The 22,798-nt window shown below is 48.0% G+C and overlaps 2 protein-coding genes across 3 annotated transcripts in view; one reads left to right on the forward strand and one right to left on the reverse strand.

Annotated features, from left to right (window-relative positions):
* CTC1 (CST telomere replication complex component 1) overlaps positions 1-8,663 on the forward strand; it is a 57,352-nt gene extending 48,689 nt beyond the window's left edge. For both annotated transcript variants that reach the window (XM_074974905.1, XM_074974896.1), the window contains exons 13-24: positions 355-817; positions 1,227-1,316; positions 1,919-2,062; positions 2,378-2,448; positions 4,087-4,196; positions 4,809-4,974; positions 5,302-5,388; positions 5,466-5,643; positions 6,182-6,246; positions 6,497-6,662; positions 6,778-6,904; positions 8,230-8,663. In XM_074974905.1, coding sequence (XP_074831006.1) covers positions 355-817; positions 1,227-1,316; positions 1,919-2,062; positions 2,378-2,448; positions 4,087-4,196; positions 4,809-4,974; positions 5,302-5,388; positions 5,466-5,643; positions 6,182-6,246; positions 6,497-6,662; positions 6,778-6,904; positions 8,230-8,393 — 1,831 coding nt within the window. In that variant the 3' untranslated portion in view covers positions 8,394-8,663. The remainder of the gene's footprint in view (positions 1-354; positions 818-1,226; positions 1,317-1,918; positions 2,063-2,377; positions 2,449-4,086; positions 4,197-4,808; positions 4,975-5,301; positions 5,389-5,465; positions 5,644-6,181; positions 6,247-6,496; positions 6,663-6,777; positions 6,905-8,229) is intronic.
* Positions 8,664-12,757: 4,094 nt separating this feature from the next.
* VTCN1 (V-set domain containing T cell activation inhibitor 1) overlaps positions 12,758-22,798 on the reverse strand; it is a 75,915-nt gene continuing 65,874 nt past the window's right edge. The window contains exons 3-6 of the mRNA XM_074974961.1: positions 20,106-20,453; positions 14,928-15,206; positions 13,657-13,823; positions 12,758-13,009 (exon numbers count right to left, since the gene is read on the reverse strand). Coding sequence (XP_074831062.1) covers positions 13,702-13,823; positions 14,928-15,206; positions 20,106-20,453 — 749 coding nt within the window. The 3' untranslated portion in view covers positions 12,758-13,009; positions 13,657-13,701. The remainder of the gene's footprint in view (positions 13,010-13,656; positions 13,824-14,927; positions 15,207-20,105; positions 20,454-22,798) is intronic.

Below are 22,798 nucleotides of genomic sequence, written 5' to 3' on the forward strand. Positions count from 1 at the left end.
TGAGTCTGTGTTTCCTGCATCACAAAGCCCCTGAGTGGTGAAATACCCCTGCAGTTTCACATCTGTATAGGTATTTATAAAGTTGCCCATTAACGGGATATCTCGGTGCCTAAGTGCATCTCCCATGCTGCCTGCACAAGGTGGGTTTCTCTATCTGGGACAAACCCTCCATCTCAGTCTGTCCTGGATACACTAGGTCCAGCGGTCTTCAGCAGGCCTCCACTCCATCCTTTCCTGCTGTCTGAGCCTTTGGCCAAGGCTCCCTCTCTCTGCTGGCGGCCTAGTTTGGAACCTCCCTGCCTGCTAAGTTGGAGCTGCGATGATATCTCCTCTTGGCCCCTCTTCTCACTACAGGCTGTATGTGCAATTCTGCTTTGAAGATGTTCAGATTCTTCATACGCCTGAGGTGCAAGTCCAAGAGGGTCCCACAAGCAATAACAATCCCTGGTTGGGGAAAAAGGATGTTTGCAGCTCAAAGGTTGAGCTGGGATCTCCAGAGGCAAAGCTGCCAAAGTTGGAGGGGACCCGCCCAGGAGCTGGCTCTGACGAGGGCTGTGATAGAGGCCAGAGCAGTGCCAGAGGAACCAGCTGCATGTCTCGTCTATTCCTGGTCACCCAGAAAGAGGGGCTTATGTCACGCAACTACCTGCCAGCTGCAGAAGGAGATGGAGAAGGGCAGGAGCTGCAGCTCAGCTTCCAGGCCACCGTACTCTGGATGGACAAACCTCGGCTCTGGGGGCATCCCAGGGAAATTGGGAACCTGCCAGAGCTGGAGCAGACCAGCCATCAGAGGGAGGACAGCGAGGCACAGCAGAGGGTAAGGGAGGGCTGGAGGAAGTGGCCTTCTGGTTAGGGTGTGAGCTGGATTTTGGTATGGGGAGCCTACCTGAGGGTCAGGGGAGCCAGGTCCACAGAGAGTGGGAGGATAGTTGTCTCTTGACCACTGATGTTTGTGAACGCAAGGGGTTCCCTCCCAGTCCACCAGGAACAGCTCCACTTATCCTCTCTCTCTCTGCCCTGCAAGTGTTCCCCTTCCCCTCCCCCACAGGGCATACCCCACTGTCCTTTGTAATCCAGCCTTTCCCTGCAAGGGCACTCTGCCTTCTCCCCACACCCTGGGGGGCTGTGCTTTCCCGTCCCTTTGCCCACTCCCACCATGATGAGCTCTGCCTCCCAGCTCCCTCACCAGTGTCCCTCCATCATCAGCTTCTCTTGTCCCATTCCAGGTGCTGCTGCTTTTTATGGGGAGATCACTTCGATGGTTCCCATTCCTGCACCCAGATGGGCTGTACCGGCTTATTGTGCCTCAGTGTTTGGTAAGGAGGGGCCTTGGTGCTGCCCCCTGCAGGGCCCCCTGCCACAGTGTGGGACTCCAGAGCTGGGGCTTGCTCTTCACCCTCACCTCATCTTTTCATCACTCTCGGAATAGCTTGTCACACTTTGGCTCACCAGAGGCATCTCCTGCAATTGAAATCCTGCTCTCACTGTGGCCATGAGAGAGTTAAGGGAAGCACATTAACCCCTTCTCTGCTGGAGGAGGGGGAAGCCAATGTCCTGCTGGACTCAGTGTTGTGCTGTTAGTGACACATCCACTTCCCTGAATGACAAATGGAATGGCCAGGATGGTGCTGTCCCTTGCGCCACCTACAGACTCAGCAGTGGCTCCCTGGAAGGCAAAGAGTCACAGCAAAGGAGACTAAGCACCTTCTAGCTTTGGGGCTCATATTGCTGCCTCTGATCCATGGGCAGGGTAATCTCCTTCGCCATGTGTTACACCAAAATCTTCAGGAGTCTCTGTAAGGGCTTTTCTGTTACTGCTCCCGGGCCCCTCTTTTTCCATCTATGCTTGGGGCCCTCTCCCCTGCTGATCTCTCCTCCTGCCTCCCTTGATGTGCCTCCTGCGCTGTTGTTCTCACAGGACTTCGGGGTGTTTGAGCAGCCTTGTCTCTCGCCGTTGCAAGGGAGGCTTCTGAACCAGTCGGGCTGCCACTCGTGCCTGCTAGTTTCAGATACCTGGCACCTACAGCATGAGACCTGGATCTCCTGCCTGGCTCAGCCCCAGGTATGCAGCATCTTATAGCTCTGGGTTTCCATGGGTGACTAGTTCTTCCCTGGGGATCTGGGTCAGGAGATCATACAAAACACCCATGGGCACCACGGCGGGCTTTGGCATTTCACACAGAAGTGAAGAAAACACCCTCCCAAGCCCTCCTGCCCTGAAACCAATGCTGAGGAGCGGTAGCCTCTCAGCTTTGCACAGTTCTGTGCTTCACGACCTCAAGGATGGATGTGATTATGGGCCTTGGGTGGAGCTGGTTCATATTGGTGGTGGGTACATATCGTAATTCTGTTAAATCTGTATCTCCTCCTTTTCCAGATGATCCCAGGGTCAGAGTGGGCAGGAATGGGGCAGACAGTCTTCTCCATTCCAGAGCTACTAAGCAACAGGTATGTTGGTCCTTCCTCTGCTGTGGTGTTAGGGTCACTGAGACATGACCACCACTTGGGAAATGGGGTCAATGCTGGCTCCTAGTTAGGAATGTACTTTACTCAGCCACCTGCGCCAACCCCTGCAGTGCAGTGGGGTTTCTTTGGAAATCTTCCTCATATGTAAGTGCTGGCCTGGCCTGACCCTATCTAGCGTATAATATGTGACAAGATCACAAGTGAGATACCTTCCGAATGGGACCCCAAAACAGTTTGGGCTGTTGGGGGTGTGGAATTGGGTGCAAGAGGTTTCCACTGAATCCCTCTCAGAGATTGGGGGTGGGGAATGTCGTGGTCAGAAAGACTTGAGTGCTATCTTCTGCTGCCTGTTCAAAGGCTATTGAATGGGGCTGGAATCTGATCTTTTCAGTGTGTGTTTAAATATGAATGGAGTGACTTGGTCTGTCTGTGCAATGAAGCCCTTACTAGGCTCCTACAGTAAGGCCGATTTTCTCCTCCTGTCTCCACACCTGCCCAGCTTCTAACTTGGGGATATAAATCCTCTGCTTTTCCAAAACCTTATTTAGCTAAGTTTCTAGGGCTTGCCTTCAGAATGTCTCCTCCCCGACCACACCCCAGACTCTGATGCCTCCCTCCCCCTACTTTCCTGTTGCTTTTGCTCCTGCTTCTCCAGATCCAGCAACAAGGAAGTGTGTGCAGGGAACCATGTACTCTGCTTTTGTGGGTGTAGGATTGATCTGAAGCCTGTATTTCAAATTATGTTTGCAGCCCACATGCTGCAGCACCAGGAGTCAGTCCCTCAGTGGGAGCCAGGTGTACTGCGTCCTGCTGTATACTAGCCTCACTACACACTGTCTATAATGTGGCTGAGAGTTGTGGCATCTCCCGATGGGGTTTATCCCTATCAGCTGCTAAAGACCTTTTACTCTTACCATGGCAGCTGCAGTCTTGAGTCCTTTGAGCTTATGGCCCTCTCCTAGGTTTATTGGGAAGGGGCTGGTGCATGGTCTGCTCAGGGGTGGGCTTCAGAATGTGCTTCCCGCTCTGTCTTGACCTTCAAACGTGCTGTATGCACCCACTGTCATCTCAGGGATTCCCTGTGAATGGGGGAGCTCATGGGGTGAGATGGATAAGAATCTTACATGCTGAAAGCTTGTGTTCCTAGCCCACTGTCTGGCTGGTACAGAAGCAAAGTATAGCTGAGTTGGATAGGCCCCTGATGGAAGGCAGGTGAAGTATGGTTGTTGAACAACAGTGATGCCTCCACTTAAAACCCTGCCCTCACCTCTCCTATCCCAGCTCTTATCCTGCCACACACCCTCGTCTGTTGCTCTGCCACATCACTTCCTAGGCTAGACAACATTCCACATAACATGGACCAACACAAACACCAACAAGAGGCCCAAAGAATCATGGGGCAGAATTCACACTGTGTACGTAATTCCCTGGTGTGGTCATGGCCCTGACTATGTCCAGAGGGCCCTGGGACAGATGAGCTCAGGTGAAGGTGCTGAAGTGTCAGTGCCTTAAATTTCCTCCATTGCTGGAACCTCAGAGTGGGGCATCTCTTCAGCCATCAGGCTCTGCCTCTGGTCTCTGTGGCAGGACAGAGCCCCTGATTCTTTGCTCTGCTCTCAGTTTCACAGGCTCCCTTGTCTCTTTCTCTGGTGAGATAGTGGAGCGGACCTTGTGTGCTTCCCCTGGGAATGAAAAGCTCTCTGCACCCTGCAGCATGCGGTGGCAGAAAGGTCAGCATGTCTGCCTCTGGCGATGCTTGGTCCCCTCTGCACCGTGAGGAGATAAGACACTAAGCCCCATTCTGTGTGTGTATGCTAGGGGGAAGGGGGAGCATGCCAGGGTACTGCAGCCCTGTCCGTGTGTCAGAGGGCCGGAGAATTCCACCCTGTGCCTTTGTGCATGCCAGGGTTGGACACCATGCCCTGGGGACGGGTGGCGGTGCTGCTGTGTCCCATTGTGTGTATGTGTGTCAGGGATGGGATGGGGCATTCTGCTCTGGTGCCTGTGTGTGCCCTGGAAGGGGGTGCTCTGCCCTGATACATGTGTGGGGTTGGGGCACCGTGTCCCATTTTGTGTGATGGAGGGACCAGGACTCTGTCCCCTGGGTGTGTTAGGAGCAAGTGAAAAGGTACTTGGTCTTGAGTTGAATGTGGGGGAGGGAAGGTGCATGGGCCTATGTGTACAGGAGGAAGCAGGGGGCGCTAATGTATGATTGTGGGGACCAGGTACTGGCTGGTGTGTGGGGTAGGGCTACTGAAATTAGCCTGTAGCAGGGCAAGCTGGGAGTGGGATAGAGCAGCAGCTAGTGAGCTCATTGTGTCCTTGGCCTTCTGCATGCCTAGGGACCCTCCTGCCCTGGGATCACAGTGTGAAGCTGAGTGTCTCAGCTGCTCCTGGCTCCTCTGTTGTGCTGGATGTTTACATAGCAGTTGCCTACCTTCAGCATCTCTGGGGTTTGCTGCCCGGGGCCAAGATTCTCTTCCAGAACCTGCAGCGCAAAATCTCCAGGTACGTCTAGTCCCTGAACAGCTGTCAGCCCAGATCTAGACTCAGACACTCCCTTTCCCCAACCATACAGGTACACATCTCCCTGCCACCATCCACCTTGGCCCGTGGCCTTGTGATTTGACCTGGACTCAATTGGCCGCATCCTTCTCCCTGTTCTCATCTCTTGGCCCCCCTTCCTTCCTGATCTACTGTCCTTTCTCCCTTCTTCCTGTTGGACTACTACCCCCACTCCCATGGGCCATGCCAAAGGCGAAAGGAAGACCCCAGCCCGTCCAGACAAAGGGGCCTCCTAGAGCTGCCTCTAATGTTTGCTTTTTTATGTTGCAGGTTCCACAATGTTTATTGCACATACATTGCCTCCAGCTGCATCAGCATCTTGGCTCTGCCGCCCCCCTGCTTGCTCCTTTCCTCCAAGTGAGTCTGGGCTCTGCCTCACTCTTCTCCAGGGGAGTTTTTCTCCATGGCGGGTTATTCACATTCTTCTTTTCCAGTCCTGCAGGTATAGCCTCCAAGTCCCCTGCAGCCACGTCTCCCTCGCTGGTGTTTCTGTCCAACCTGTTGCTTCAGCCTCACAGCCTGTCCCAGGGCCAGATCCTCTGCAACTTGTCCTGTGTCCTGGCTTTGTCCCTGCAATGGATCTGCTCCGTCTGTAGCAGCATCTTCAGAGAGGTACCCAAAGTGCCCACAGGGATCATTGCGGGGAAGCCCTCCTGGGAGTCATGTGCTTTCTGCTCAGAGGCCATTAGCTGTCTTACTGAGTCTGCCCTCTGCTCGCTGGGAACGTAGCCCTTGTCAAATACTGTGTCGGAGAAATTGATGCTTCCTGACCTTTCCCAGTGCCAGAGCCTCCTTCCCAGTGTGTAGCATTAATGCCTCACATACAATAGCGCCACAACAGAAAAGGGCCCAAACCGCCAGGTGCAGAGATGCATGTGACTCTGATGTCTGGCTTGGCCACAGGCTGGGCTGGCTCTGGGCTGAGTGGGTGGGCTGTGCTCTGCCTTCCCAGTGCATACTCCATTCCTGTGGGAGGGTTTCAGTCCCACCCAAACCCTTAGCCCAGGGACCCTCAGCCCCTGGGGGGGGGCTCCTTCCACTTGAGACACTGTCCCAGGGAATGCAGTTAACAAGCTCTTTAACTTAGGGGGGCACAGGGAGCATTGGCTCCTCCCTCCACTCCCAGCTCTGATTTCTGCTCTTCCTTCAGGGGAGGTGCAGCCGACACAGCCCACCCTGCCCATCGCACACAGGAGTGAGTCAGGCCAGCGCCAAGTAAGTACTGGGGGGCAGGGAGTGGGTAGAGGTGGGTGGGAGGAAGCAGAGACCACCACCCTAGGGGAGTGAGAGCAGTTGATCCAGTGAAGGCTGGTTGAGAACAGATGACATGGATGGAACAGCCAGTTAAAACTGTGTCACTTCCCTTTGGTGTGAGCACAACCCTCCTTCCCCCACTGAGCTCACATGTGCCTGCTCTTCACGCTGACCTTGCCGTTGTCTCTGTCCATCTGTGCTTGGCCTGTAGGATCCTGGTGGAGGATGGAACAGGTGAGGCTCTGGTGCTGTGCAAGAACCAGCAGGTGGCTGCAGTGTTAGGCCTGAGCCCTGTGGAGTGGAAAGCTGTGCAGAGCAATGTGCAGAGAAGGGGCAGCATTTTCATTCAGCATGGAGGAGCCAATTCCAGGCCTGGGGTAAGTGGCTTATTCTGGCAGTGGCTGTGGTGCTGGGCCTGAGCCTCAGTTGAGAGGGAGTCCACATCTGGCTCACTCCACAGGTTCACTGACAGTACTCTGGTTCCTTCCTCAGTGTGTGGAGGAGCCTGAAGACCTTGTCACCTGCTACCTGAGGAGCCTGTGTAGGAGCCGTGCCATCTGCCGGACCATCCTGCTGGCTTTCAGCCTCGACAGGAAGCCCTCAAAGATTCCCCAGCCAGGTGCGTATGTGCCCTCAGCTCTCACCATCAGCCTCAAGTGCTGCTTGACTGGGCAGGAAAGAGTCACCCTACCAGCTGGATGGAAGAGGGCTGGGGAAGAATCCTCCCAGCAGCCAGGAGGAGGAGGAGGGTGCACAGGCCACCTTTCTTGAGCCAGCGCAGGGGAAATTACCAGGGTGTCAGTCCTGCCAGTATCCACAAATCAAGGTCCTCTGACTTCAGCCAGGCTGTGTGGGATGTTGATTCATGTACTTTGGGAAGGGTTATGGCATGGCTTGGTGGATTTATCGTTAGGAAAGTGACCGTGCTGTCTCCCAAAGGTCAGACTGCTGTGGGAAGGAATGTGGTGCTGCCATGTTCCAGTTCTGTCAATGATCCCAGAAAAAATTGAATTTTTGTGCTAAAATTTTTAGCAGATAGTTGTCACTCTTAGACTTCAGTTAAAGATCGGGGGAGGGAGAAGAGGGGAGTGTATCTGCCTTTTTTGGCTTCTTTCTGATTTAGAGAGAGACTGGAAAGCTTATTGCTGAGAATTGTGTGTTTGTCTTCCCTGTCCTTACTGGAGAGCTCTCTGGAGAACCGGAACTTCTTCTTGTGGTGTATTCTCACTCCTGGAATGAGTTTCCAATTCTCCAGGTTCCTAACACACAGAGCTGTGATCTTAGGAAGCTGTAAGATCCTGATATCAGACAAGAGCAGGTCAAGTCAAGACTTGGATTGGAGTTTGCTGGCAAGATCCCAGTGTGCATAGTGCTGGCACCTCAGGGAGATCTTCCACCAGTCAGTATTGGTCCCAATGCCACACTGGTGCAAAGGGGTGCTGTGCTGCTGGGAGACTCTTCTCTATCAGTTGGCACTGACCCCAGGGCTTTAGCATGCTGCCAAAGTGGTACTGTGCTGCAGTGTGTGGTACGGGGGACTCAGTGAGGGTGCTGTCCTGCTAGAGATGACATCTTTCACATGAGGTGTAAATTCCTTGTTTGTAAAGCTGGTGCTGGTATTAGTGGGAGTAGGTGCCTATCTGTGTACACCTGCTGAGTGAGCAGTGCATAGCTCTTAATTCTTACATGCTGACTTTAGTCATAAAAAGTAAAAATGCTCTTTCCCTCAGAATGAGACCATTGGTTTTCATAGCCCAGCATTCTGCCTTCCTCAATCTCTCTGCAGTTGGTTGGTTACAGTGTTCACTTCTTGTCCTTCACTGCTGAGCATCTCTTAAACAGCTGCTGCAGTCCACCTCAGGGTCTTATGTTGCCATGCAGTGCTGGGTGAGTGGATGGAATGTGAGTTTATCAGTGGGCTACTTGTATTTTCTTTCTCCTTAGATTCACTGCAGCTGAGAAGGTTTCTGTGTGGTGAGATGGAGTTTGTGTCCCAAGTGGGAGCTCGACTGAGCCTGACATGCCTGAACATCCAGGAGGCAGATCCCAAAGTCTTGTGCGGTCTGAGCAGCAAGAGGATCAAAACATCGATCAGTCACTCAGCTTGAGGCCTCGTCTCTCACCTCTGTCCACAGGAAAGGAATGAGAAGGCCTCTGATACAGCTTGGCAGCATGTGTGTTCTGGCTGAGACTACAGGCTGTGGGCTGCGACTGGGGCGTTTGTTGTTAGGGCTTTGGGGTCAGTGATTGAGGGGTGGAATTGATTGTGTGTTTCCTGAGGGAGGTCATTCTGGGACTCTTGACATGGCCAACTGAGGGCTAAAAATCTGGGAGTGACAGGTGCTCATCCTCTCTTAAGCACTCAGCCGTGGCTTACAAACTTAGCACTCAGTTTGTGTGTATTTTACAGTATAATATCTAATGTAAATAAAAGTATTTTTAATAAAACTTAAAAAATGCCATGGGTGTTTGTAGAGAACTTGGGCAGAAGAGCATTTGTACCAGGTTTGAGAACTAGGCACAGAACTGCCTAGATTGGTTTCTCAGGCAGGCAAGCCAAACAGCAGTAATGGGGAGGGGCACAAAATCAAAGCTGAAATTAGCAGCCCCCATAGAAAATGGTTTGAAAAGCATCTGGACCTAGATTCAAAGGGGACTTGTGCAGTGCCAATCATAGGCACCCTGCTACCTAGTGGAATTCTCAGCCCCAAGACAGGCTCCCCTTGCATTGTATGGGGCAGCGAAGCACCTAAGGAAGGGCTTTTCGGCAAGCTGAGCCAGGAGCTGCGTAAGGGTGCCAGGAGTGAAGTGCAGAGGAAGGGGGTGGACTGGCTGGGTGCCTTGCTTTCCTCAACCCAGAGTTATGGTCCTTTCACTTGCATGCTTGGAGAACATGTTGCTGAGACACGTAGCTGGGAAGAGTAGTAAGTTCATTTATATCCGTGAACAAAGAGGGGAGATGTGAGATCAGTTGGCCAGACTGAAATATGTTTTAAAAAGGCACATGAACATGAATTGACGCAAACAGTCATAAAGTTCAAGTCCACATAACAAATGCTTTGGCCTTCTGACTCTTCCCACTAGACTCAGTCAGATGCTCCAAAATGGCTGCTCTGTGTCAGTCTCTTACCCCTCCTCAAGCTAACAGTAGGCACTGCCCACAAAATGTAAAAAGACCCACTTGGGGATCACCTTAGAAGAATGACTCTTTTCAAGGGTTACATAGAAACATCATTTCAGTTTTTAAAAACCACACACAAAAAAGGCCACACAATAAAACTGACTAGTAAAGTTAGGGAGAAAATTCAAAATGCTACTGGGTGTAGCATATAGCCAGCATCTGCAATTCACGGTCCAAGGCAGTCAGGAAGCCTAAAACTAGAGAGCTGTTACGAGGCCTGAATAACTGTATGACCAATAAAAGCACTTGTGGAGCTGCATGCTGATGAGAGCTGGTAGAATGTCGTTGCCATTACTGGTTGAATGATTTATCTAGTAAATTTCTTCAGCATTTGTTGGCTCTATAACTAGTTAATTACTATATGAAGAATTAATATTCTTGCTATCCATGTACAGTAAAAGTTGTTTTATCTGGCATGTTGAGGGAATGGGGGGGTGCCGGTAAGTGAAAAATGCCGGGTAACTAAGAGGGAGGGAGTTTGGGTGCGGAAGGGGGCTCAGGGCAGCAGGCTGGGGCGCGGAAGAGGTTGCAGGGTGCTGGATCTGGGGTACCTGCCTGAGGTGAGCAACCCCACAAGTGGTGGTCTGTTCCAGCTGCTCCTAGGCAGAGACGCAGCAGGTGGTTCTACGCACTGCCCCCATCCTGCCCCGAGCACTAGCTCCATACCTCCCATTGGAAGGGAACCTAAGAGCAGCTGGGACAGATTGCCACTTGTGGTGAGTGGCCAGAGGTGCGCGGCCCCCCAGATCCAGTACCCTGCATCCCAGCCTGCTGCCTCAAGCCCCCTCTCACACCCAAAGGCCCTCCCAGAGCCCACATTCCACACCCCTCCTCACCCGCTGTTGGCCCTGCGCCAACTGGAATGTCAATGAAGATCAGAAATGCTGGTTTATAGAGCTTTCCAGTTGGTGAAGTGCCGGATAAAACAGATTTTACTGTAAATATCTAATCCTTTTTTAATCCTACTAAGATCTCATCCTCAGTATTCTGTAGCAATAAGTTCAACAATCCAGTTACAAACTCTCCTTTTCACCAGTTTTAAATGTCACCTTTCAATTTAATTGTGACTGTCCCCTAGTTCTTGTGTTATGAGACAGGATAAATAAGAGTTAGAAATCTGTCTTGTTTAGACTATTGCTTATTTTATATATTTTTCATGTCCCCTTCTATTCGCTCCTTTCTAAGGTAAACATAGAATTATAGATTTTAAGGTCAGAAGGGACCATTATGATCATCTAGTCTGACCTCCTGCACAATGCAGGCCACAGAATCTCAGCCAACAACTCTTGTAACAAACCCCTAACTTATGTCTGAGCTATTGAAGTCCTTAAATTGTGGTTTAAAGACTTCAGGGTGCAGAGAAGCCTCCAGCAAGTGACTCGTGCCCCATGCTGCAGAGGAAGGGGGCGGAGGGATACCTCAGTGGTTTGAGCATTGGCCTGCTAAACCCAGGGTTGTGAGTTCAATCCCTGAGGGGGCCATTTAGGATCTGGGGCAAAAATTGGGGATTGGTCCTGCTTTGAGCAGGGGGTTGGACTAGATGACCTCCTCAAGTCCCTTCCAACCTGGATATTCTATGATTCTAAGGCGAAAAACCCTCAAGACCTCTGCCCTGGAGGAAAATTCCTTCCCAACCCCAAATGTGGCGATCAGCTAAACCCTGAGCATGTGGGCAAGACTCATCAGCCAGACACCCAGGAAAGAATTCTCTGTGGTAACTCAGATCCCATCCCATCACAGGCCATTGGGCATATCTACCGCTAGTCGAAGATCAATTAATTGCCAAAATTAGGCTATCCCATCATATCCTCTCCTCCATAAACTTATCAAGCTTAGTCTTGAAGCCAGATATCTTTTGCCCCACTGCTTCCCTTGGGAGGCTGTTCCAGAACTTCACTCCTCTGATGGTTAGAATCCGTCTAATTTCAAGTCTAAACTTCCTGATGGCCAGTTTATATCCATTTGTTCTTGTGTCCACATTGGTACTGAGCTTAAATAATTCTTCTCCCTCTGTGGTATTTATCCCTCTGATATATTTATAGAGAGCAATCATCTCCTCTCAGCCTTCTTTTGGTTAAGCTAAACAAGCCAAGCTCTTTAAGTCTCCTTTCATAAGACAGGTTTTCCATTCCTCGGATCATCCTAGTAGCCCTTCTAAACAATCCTATCCTTTCAATTTCTCTTCATATGAGAGTTTTTCAGACTACAAATCGTTTTTTGTCACCCATCTGTGAATAGGGCTGGCTGGAAAACAAGATTTCTGTTTGTGAAAAATTTAGTGGTTTCAACATTTGTGTTCTGATGCAGAAAGAATCCAAGACTTTTCAAAAGCTTTGGAGTGAGGGATTCCCCCACAACCACCAAGTGGTTAGAGCACTCCGCTGGGATGTAATGCGCCCTAATTTCGAGTCCTGGCTGTGCCTGATTCTTACAATCCAGGTGCGTACCCTAACCATCAGGCTATTCTGATGTGGTGTGCTCTGCTTTTGATCAGAAATCACACCCTGGATCTGAGAAATCTTCCAACCAAAGTTTCATCAAAACTGATGTTTCTGCAAAATGTTTGTTTCAATAAATCAGCATTTTCCCATGGATAAGTGTGTTGTCAAAATGTTCCTGACCAGCTTTGATCTGTGAACCCCCTTTACTTCTCCTACATCTTTTTTGAAATCGGGTGACACAATATCCTAGATGACTTTTATAATAGCATTATAATGTTCTCCATATTATTCGCCTTCTCATCCCTTGTACGTGCTAACAGTTTGTTTGCTTTTTTGCCACTTCTGCACACTCCGCAGCGATTTTCATTGAGATGTCTGCAGTGATGCTCAGGCCTTTTCCCTGATTTGGCAATTATTACCTCCAATATGCATTACTTTCAATTTGTCAACCCTGAATTTCATCTGCCAGCATGCTGCCTACTCAATCCGCTTGGTCCTTACTGGTATTGGTAACCTAAATAGAGTTTAGGTCATCTGCAAATATTGCTTCTTCACAACTCACTCTACTTTCCAAATTATTTTTATTTATATATATATATATATTAAACAACCAAAATCCTAATATGGTTCCCCAACATTCACCCTTTGCCATGATGAACATTAATTTATTCCTAGCCTTTATTTTCTCTCTCTTAGCCAGCTTCTTGCATCATGACTACATAGCTTCTTTAGTATGGGACTTTTAAAAACCCTTTGACAAAGTTCAAATAAATTGTCAACTAGTTTTTCTTAATCCATTATTTTATTGACACATTCAGAGAATTCTGATAGATTAGTGAGGCCTGGGTAATCAAATGTTATAGGTCATTTTAAGAAAATACACAATTTGCATATTCTAATATGCTGAACTCAAGGCACCAATCTTGATCCAATGTGGCAAATCCTTTTTCCAGCTGCGTGATCAAGGCTAGAGCCTTCATAGATAGATAATACTAAAGTTTTGATCACTAAGTTATCTAGGTAAGAAAATGTATCCCATTCTCTGGTTCGGACGTCTTCCTTCTCACTTAATCCCGCCTGGTATCCTTGTGGAATTCATCATCTGTCAGATACAAGAAAAATAAATTAACATCCCATCCTACCTGATTTTTTATTTTATTTTTAAAAAAAAAAACCCAGGTCCATGAACCAACCAACACAGTAACAGCAGCAAAGCCCACGCTGACTAGCAGCCGCTTCAGATTAGTCCCACTCTATACCCCGAGGCCTGGAGGTGGCCATTGTGACAGTTCTGAGTCCAACAGGGAAGATAAAACTGACATTTTTTTTCTCATACTCAGCACTGCTGTGGTGTCTGTCCTGAAGGGAGAGATCATGGGCCTTCTGTTTTAGTTGATTACCTGTTGCTATCCCCTGCTGCACTGGCACTGTTGAGGCTCTAACCCTGCAGGGAAGGACATGAGGCAGAAAGGGTTGAGTGGAAGAATGAGCATTTGGGAAGGAGGGAGAGAACATAGGGAAAGAAACAGAGAAAGTGGGGAGGGCTGTGGGAGAATGAGGGAATCCAGGAAAGGACACCTCTGTAATGCTAGTTTCAAAAGCAGAAGGGTGGGGGAAGGACTCAGCCAGCAAAAAGAGCTACTACCATAGCCACAGAGGTCTGGGATCCAACCTGTTGCTTTAATAAGGCTCAGTAATGACAGTCTCCAGACACCGATCTGTCCTCTGCACTTCTCCTTCCAATCTTACCTCCAGTTCCAACTCCTCCTCACGTTTCTTTATGGAGATCAAGCACTACAAAGCCATCAGGTACAGGAGAGGTAGAAGTATCCAGTAAAGGGCAAGAGGGGATGAGGAGGCTGATGCCATGTTCATGGTCAGTAGCTGCAAATGAACTGTCGTCTTGATGCTGGAATCTGTAAATGAAGAAAAAAGACTGAAGGGAATTGTCTTATTCACATATTTGTCCCCACCATGGGGAAGATAAGCATCCAGAGTTTCCTTTCTTTAATGTCCATGGGTAAAGGATGATCCTGCTTCCCACCCTGCAAGGACACTGCTGTGAAATTCCCATTGTGACAGTTCTGTGGACCTCAGCATGGTGAAGAGTAGGAAAACTTGTCTGAGTTTATCTGAAAATTTCCTTTCTTCAAAACAAGGTCCAAAAGATGCAATCCACTCTTGAAACAAACGGAACAGCTGCAGTCAGCCAGATAGAAGTTGCTTTTTCGTTAGAGGAAAGTATCGCCATGGAGAGCTCCTCAAACAGTTTCAAATTTCAAAAAGTTTTCACTGTCACCTCTATTGCCGTGCTCCGCAGCAGGAGAGACCGTTTGTCTTGTCAAGCTATAGTGAACACTGTCTCTAATGAGAGACCATCAAATGGAATGATCCCAGATATGGAAGTTCTCCACTGTCAGCCTATTCCCCTAGTGTCAGTGCCTGACAGGTCCAGTTCTACCCCCAATTACATGCAGGCTGAAGACTCATCGCAGTGGATCTGTGGACTTTATTACTCAATGAGAATATTTTCAGGTACGCTTAGATAAATTTCCCTTTGACTAAGACCAGGTCTACACCACAAACTTACATCGGTATGACTACATCACTCAGAGGTGTGAAAAATCCACCGCCCTGGGCGATGCAGTTATACCAACCTAACCCTGCTGTAGACAGCGCTATGTTGATGAGAGAGCTTCTCCAATCAACGTAGCTACTGCCTCTCACGGATTAACTACGCCGCTTCACTAACGTGCTTCAGCGGTGCGACTGCGCAGTTGAAGCTCTGTATGTGTAGACAAGCCCTAAGCTAGGACCAGATTTAGAACAAGCAACTGGGAGGTGAAAGGTCCCATAGTCCCCCTGAGCCATCCAGCCTTTCCTAGCTGGGGTCTGGATTGGAACCAGCAACTGGAAAGGCTCTGTAGCTAACTCCAAATTCCATACCACGTAAGCCCACATGCAGTCGTTAACACATCTTCAGCCCATGTCTAATGCCTTTAAGTGGTGCTGGAATGTACCTGTCACTTTGATGTCCCCTGTAGCTTTGGCAATGTCATTCTTGATAACACAGGTATAGGTGGTATTAGCTGTAATGTTGTGCAGAACAGATACCACGTTCATAGTCACATTCTCAGAGTTCAGCTTGAAGCTGGTGTTGGAGACCTCAGATAAGTTGTCCCTGGTGTTATTGTGTGCGGTCCAAACCACGACAGGTTGTGGGAACCACCGAGGAGCCTCACACCGCAGGGTGTCCATGCTGCTGTTGTAATCCACATGCATCTCTGGAGAGCTGAAGGCTGTAGAATCAGTCAAAAGAGAAGAGTGGTGAACAAAACTGGAACCTCTAGGCATCTGGTATAAAATACCGACGTTCCTTGTCTGCTGTATCATATTTCTAGAGTGCCTATTACTGTAACATCTAAGTACTTACCCTGAAACCAGAGATTCAAGCACCAGTCTTCATCCTTCCATGGCAGGCAGAGTTCCATGCAATTAACTATGTCTGGGACTGAATACAGAATATCCCAAAGTTCCTTACACCTGAGCAACTCGGTTTATCAAGCTAACAAGTTCCACTGAGGCACGTGCCTGAACCTGACGGCCTCTGGGGAAAACATTTCTCTTAGTTTTCCAGTTGGCACTTGATTAAACTGTAGAGTCAGGGCCACTGTTTCCCCTTTAGTCAGCTGGCCACTTCCCCCTCTTCTGAGAATATTTCTCATAACAGGGGAGAGAAAATATATTCAAGAAAAACAGGCAAATGTGCTTGTAGAACTACTTTGGCCACCCTCGCCACGCATTCCTGCAGCCTGCCATTTATAGCAGAGGCCTGTAATCTGGGGGCAAGGAGGGAGCACCACCCAGCTCCGCTCCTGGCCCCAGCTGCCAGCCACGTGGCCCAGGGATCTGCTTCTGTCCGGGCTGCCAGCCCCCACATCAAGGGTCCCGGCCAAGGGTTCACTCCCACCTCCGCCCCCAGCTGTGGCCCCAGCCTCGACCTCCTTACCCCTGTCCTCATCCCCCCTCCCAGAGGTAGGTAGGTAGGGTGTGGGGGGGGGAGGGGCGAGGTAAAAAGTTTGGGGACTACTGATTTATAGCATCACAAAGTTCCAGCACTGCAGAATCCATAGTGGATTTACTGACCCCAAACTGGTTCCCAAGTGACCTGCACCAATCAGAGGTAGCCACTTCCTCCAGGCCAATTGCCACAAGCTTTTGCACAGAGAACAAGGCTCTCCTCCTGGTACTCTGGAGCTTCAGGGCCAGTGTGAGCTCTTCAAAAGAGTTCCAGAAAAGCAGCCTTCCTTATGTGAGCTTTTAGCACCACGCCTGCCCAGCCTAGGTCTGAAGAACAATGTAGTCCCACTACTCTGTGCCCTTGGGCCTGGTATAATAATACTGCTTGCCTGTGTGCACTTCACCCACCAGAAGTCCATTCAGCCCTTCACTCAACTAAGTATAGCAGGCCCATTCGTCTTATTCAGTCCCCCATTGTCAGGCTGTCAGCTGGTAATGCTGCAACCCCTGCTATACCAGAGGGGCCAGCTCTTGGGGTTGTGCAGCCTCCATGCTCCAGAAAGAGTGTTTGCAGATTAGTCTCTAAAATAAGTTGGCCTGCAACTGGGGCCCATGTGGTTGGGCTGGAACTTTTAAAAAAGTTGGTGACTTCTGAACCCGTGATTATCGTGGAGAACCAGCCCAAAAGGAATTGGGGGATTTTTTTTCCCAGCGGTGATGGGTGGTTGTGGGGGAAGAGTCCTCCGATTGTGAAAGCTGCAAGAGTTTGACCTCTCCTCTCACAATTCCCCTAGCTGCTCATGAGGGTGTCCCCAAAGGTCACCTCAAAGCACTGCTATGTGGCCTGGGTCTGCGAACTCTGAGATCCATGCCCAGAGGACATTGCCACTCACATGGCTGAGGGCAGCACTAGTGTGGGTGCAACAGCAAGCACATTAAAAATGGATGCCACGTGCACGTACTGACTCATGGTAACTACATCCAGTGACGTACAATCCGTAAAACGCTTTAGTGAAAATAAACTCTTACAGGCATAACACAAATCCAAAGATGACATAAGCAGGTGAAATACTCTTGACCTCAGTGGCGTTGTACTCATTTATAGTAGTGATAGATTTAATTATTATGGCAGAATTTTTCAGAAGCACTCAGCACTCACAATTGAAAATTTAGCCCTAATTGTGAGTGTTGAGCACTTTTGAACACATGGGCTTATGTAAAAGAGACACATATACCAGATTTACCATGCCACTCATAGTTCGTCCTGGTTTTTTTCATTGCTGTGTGTTACCAGGAACAAAGTCATGTGGAATGTGTGTTCAAAGTGATGAACAGTATCTGGAGTGCAGAGAAAAGTCAAATGAGACTCTCTCAAAGTGAATGTAGTGTTTCAACATAAACTAATTCAGAATACTACAGTACTGAACAACTATTCTCCACTCCAAGAATTATGTTTGTGCCACTGTTTAGCCACAAGCTGGCAATAGCAACACCAACACGCATTTGTAAAGTGCATTTTTGCCTTTTCTATAACTATTTTGTGACCCTAAAAATGTCACCACCGTGTCCCTGATTTTTGATTTTGAAAATACAATTATGCTAATCCCATGTCTTCAAAAATATTGTGTCTGGTTAGCTTGAAATAGCTCTGAAAAAGTCTCCTCTAGCAGGAGAGCACCCGTAAGAAATTCTAGCTAGAAAGTGTGTTTTCTGAGGAAGGCTTAAAAAAAAAAAAAAAAACCCACCCAAAACAAAAAAACATATCAAGCTAGTAATGGAAAGCTAGTTATAACTACTGCTAGGTGAATACGGTGAACTTTTGTATGATTAAACCTTCAGATTAGCAGCAATGCTATCCACAACCATGTTAATTCACTTTCTGCAAACGTGGCTGGATTAAAGACGACCAGCCTGTGTCAAAGATTTAGATGAATTCAACTAAAATGTTCATACAAAGTAAAACGTGTCACAAATACTCATGTGAATATTTGATAGTGCAAAGGCTTGCCCTGGAAGTATCTGCATGACCATCTTCAACATGACAATGTTATAGTAATTTAAAGCCTATTTTTAAAAAGTTTCAGGCCCCCAATCATGGAGCAGAAACTACAGCATTACTAGGTGAACAATCACAAGGATCCACTAATAAACATCTGACACAATAGCCATGATATGACCAACCCATTGGCACTAATGTTAGAAGAAATATTTTTTCTTATTGTTTTTGAATAATGAACAAATTAGCAAATATCAAAGTTTGTAGAAAACTGGCCAACAGAAAAGGGCTCCAGATGTGACCATCAATTCCTTGCTAGAAGTACTTCACATGGCTCTAGTTATGATCTGAGCTATGGAAAGAAAATGCAGTCACTCAATAATTAATAAAATCTAATTATTATTACACAAGAGCCACCTGGATTCCTATGAAATCGCTACCAGGTAGATGGTTCGATTCTATAAATAGTGTGCATGTCTGAAGTTAGAATCAGGCCCTTTATGTAGTCAGCTGAACAACCGAGAAAAGCAAAAACAGTCAATGGAGGAAAAGTTAAATTATGTTTCTAAATGGGGCATTTAAAAATAATTTTATTTCCCAGAGCAAAGATATGGAAAGGGAGGGGAAGTCCCTGAATTTCTTTGGAAGCTCCAAGGAAACTCTTCTACATTCATTTCTCTTGTTTACTTTCCCTACCCTCTTATCCTTTGACCTACAGCAATACACTTCTGGCCACGGATAATTCGAGATGCCTCATTCTGGCAGAGAATGGAAGGAGGTTGCTGCAGTGCTTTCAAATTTTCCTGGAATCAAGGGGAAGTGTAGACAGATCACAGTGGGTGAAATCATTGACTAGAGATCTACAGTATAGTCGAGTGGGAGCATGAAGGGGACAGCAAACTGCTGCACAAATTCATTCTGATATGTCAGGAATACCCCTGCAGAATGCAAAAATGTCACTGATGAAAGAAATATTTTCTCTACAAGAAGTTTGCTCCAGGTACTGTAACTTAGCATGATTTTACAGATCTACACAGTAAAACAAAGCCCTGTGAATTAGAACAGTTAGCACAAAGAAGGACTAATTAAGGCCAGAAGGCCAGATTCTCTGTCCTGATCTGCTCCCTGAGTGGCACAAAGGGAGAGGAAACTGGCTGTTTTTGGCGAATACCCTTGACACGGCAGAATCTGCAGCAGGTGTCATGCAAAAATCCCAGGGCAGACAACGCCTAATAAACCTCCTTGTTCAGCGTTAGAAGAAAGTGACTGTTTCACTACTCTCATATGACAGGCAGCAACTGCTTCCGCTAGGAGCAGAGTAACCTGTCAACTCCCAGGTCTCAAACACCCTCCAATTTCTGAAGCAGGAGACAAACCTCAGATTCCCCCCAGTGAATTACTTAGCTAGTCCCACGTTTCTCCTTACTCAAATGTTTTGCTAGAGAACCACAGGGAAGATGCAGCAAGTCTCAGGAACAGTTGAGACAGAAGGAAGCACAGAAAAGGACTGGTAAATTTGGGAGGTATATCTGGATTTACCCTTGTAGTTCCAAAGGGCTCATTGAAAAACTGTCATGCAGGGAGGTCACATATATGTTTAAATGGAAGCTTGCATAGCTCTGGAACCTGAATTCCAGAGTCGGCTGTAGTGTGACTTGCCATCCATCTCCAGAACCCTGGATTCATTTTACTGCCCTACAGGTACCAATGCAAGTTGATGGGATTTAGCACACTGTCCTTGATTGCTTGAGGGAGTTTGCCCACTTCACAGCGTGATTTGTGGCAGGAGGCTCAGGAATGGAATAGCAGCAGCCATTGCAGGTTAGGATTGAGGAGCACTGGCAGACCTGTAGTGGTGGAGTGGCCCCAGCACTGAAATAGCAGTAGGGCTGAGGGTCAGGAGTGAAGGACTTGACAGAGGTGTACAATGTCCAAGGCCTGTTAGAGAAGGATGTGCTGCATGTTTGGACAGAAATGAGTTGGTGGAGCTCTGGGGGGACCCTGGACTGGAATAGAAGAGGATGCTAAATGTGAGGATTCTGGTGTATGAGCAGAGCAGTGCAGCTCAGTTTGCATGGTGCCTATCTGCATTAGCCGGGCCTGTCACAAATAACACAATTCCGGAAACAACTCCTCTGGATTTGGCTTGGTTTTTTTGGCTCTCTCACTAGGTTTTCCTCACCTCCGGTCTTATATTCCAGCCCTGCTTCTCCATTCCCTTTGGATGTGGTGACAGAGCACTTGTAAGCACCAGCGTCGGAGAGCTGCACATCTCTCAGCATCAAGGAGGCATTCCCACCAATCACCTGCTCTGCGAATACCGCTGTCCGGCCCTTGAACACTTCATCCTGGTCCTTTAGATGGTCCTTGCCGCCTTTAAATTCATGCACCATCCCAGAGACCCCAGCTTTAGCCCACCGAATCTCTATGTTGCTGAGCTTGATGTCAGGTTCAAAAGTGCAGCCCAGGATGCCATCTTCCCCAATGTTCCCAGCAGAGGTTAGTGTGGTGACACTGATGTAGCGTCTCCCTGCAATGAAAGAGCACACGTTCAGTGCCAGTGCCATGACAATGTGATGGGTAAAGGACAGCAGCAAGCCAGAACACCCTGGGCAGAAACAGGCTCTTGCTGCAATGTGAACGACAAAGCCAGAGGCAGAATGCCTTTAACCACCTCAGAAGGGCACTAGCAGCTGGCTACTGCAGATCCTGGTGTGGTTAGTGCTACTGGAATCTGGTTCTTGAGTTGTGTTTTGTAAAAACGCTTTTTACAAAGCTCTTTGGGGTGTTATTACAATGTACCTTCCCACTCTGAAAAGCAGTTCCTCCCAAAAGGACAAGAGAAAATCATTTCTATAAAGGTTATAAAAGCATGTTCTCTACTAGCTTGATTCCCGTTCTACGGGATTTTTCTCACTGACTCTTTTTTTAAAAGTGCAGATATAAATGGCTTTTGACAAAAGCTTTTGTTGCTCAGGGTCTCTTTATATTCCTTCCACAAGTGTAGGTATTTACAAAAGATACTGCGAACAGCAAACTCCTCATTCTACAGAGATGTAACATTCAAGAGAAAAATAAAAAGGCCAACATACATTCCACCAGTAGTGGGATCTAGCAAATCAGCATTTGCCTTCTTCAGGCTACTGGCCTCCAGTACAGAGGAGCAGATCTCCACAGAGTCCCCAGCTTTTGTACTAGCAGATCACCTTGGGAACAAACTCCTTGCCTGAGCCAGATCCTCTTTCTGTGCAATACTCCTCTACAGGCTCTCTCACCCAAAGTACCCTAGGGAGACAGCAGGAGGTTTTTAATGTGATTATTTCTCATCATGCTCAGAGGCAGGGCTGAATCTACCTTAGAATCATAGAATACCAGGGTTGGAAGAGACTTCAGGAGGTCATCTAGTCCAACCCCCTGCTCAAAGCAGGACCAACCCAAACTAAATCATCCCAGCCAGGGCTGTGTCAAGCCAGGTCTTAAAAACCTCTAAGGATGGCGATTCCACCACCTCCCTAGGTAACCCATTCCAGTGCTTCACCACCCTCCTAGTGAAATAGTGTTTCAACCTAGACCTCCCCCACTGCAACTTGAGACCATTGCTCCTTGTTCTGTCAGGAGCAGAACCTTGCCTATTGATGGGCTGGCAGCCCAGTGAATCCCTAACTCAGGGTCTTTTCTTTCTAGGACAGAACTCTCCTGTCAAGGTTCCTTCCCCACTCTGAACTCTAGGTTACAGATGTGGGGACCTGCATGAAAGACCCCTTAAGCTTATTCTTACCAGCTTAGGTTAAAAACTTCCTCAAGGTACAAACTTTGCCTTGTCCTTGAACCCTATGCTGCCACCACCAAGCGTTTTAACCAAGGAACAGGGAAAGAGCCCACTTGGAGACGTCTTCCCCCAAAATATCCCCCCAAGCCCTACACCCCTTTTCCTGGGGAAGGCTTGATAAGAATCCTCACCAATTTGTACAGGTGAACACAGACCCAAACCCTTGGATCTTAAGAACAATGAAAAAGCAATCAGGTTCCTAAAAGAAGAATTTTAATTAAAGAAAAGGTAAGAGAATCACCTCTGTAAAATCAGGATTGTAAATACCTTACAGGGTAATCAGATTCAAAACATAGAGAATCCCTCTAGGCAAAACCTTAAGTTACAAAAAGACACAAAAACAGGAATAGACATTCCCTCCAGCACAGCTTATTTTACCAGCCATTAAACAAAAGGATTACTAGCTAGATTACTTACTAACTTAACAGGAGTTGTAAGGCTGCATTCCTGATCTGTTCCCGGCAAAAGCATCACACAGACAGATCAAGCCTCCCCGCCCCCGAGATTTGAAAGTATCTTGTCCTCTCATTGGTCATTTTGGGTAGTGCCAGCTAGGTTACCTTAGCTTCTTAACCCTTTACAGGTGAAAGGGTTTTGTCTCTGGCCAGGAGAGATTTTATAGCACTGTATACAGAAAAGTGGTTACCCTTCCCTTTATATTTATGACATCTCCTATTCTCTTTGGTTCACACCCAAGGCAAGCTGGCAGGTGGGTTCATCCTGTATCCAGATGAAAGAAATAAGAAGAGAAGGAAGGAGACTAAATTTAAAAGGGAGGAATATGTTAGCCAATGACTAACGAGGCAAGTACATAAGGCAACAGACCACAAGTACTGTGTCAGACAGTTAAGCCCCTCTGTCTCCTTTATTATTATTTTCATTTGTATTACATTAGCTTCTAGGGGCCCCAAATGAGATCACATTGCGCTAGGTGCTGTACATATACATAGAGAGAAGTTTGGAAGAAGGAAGAAGAGAACATAGACTAGAGAGGGAAAAGAAGGAGAAGAGAAGGAAATAGAGAACAGTGATATGGAGAGGAAAAT

Source organism: Natator depressus, chromosome 1 (genome assembly GCF_965152275.1).
Source record: "Natator depressus isolate rNatDep1 chromosome 1, rNatDep2.hap1, whole genome shotgun sequence".
Lineage (NCBI taxonomy): Eukaryota > Metazoa > Chordata > Testudines > Cheloniidae > Natator > Natator depressus.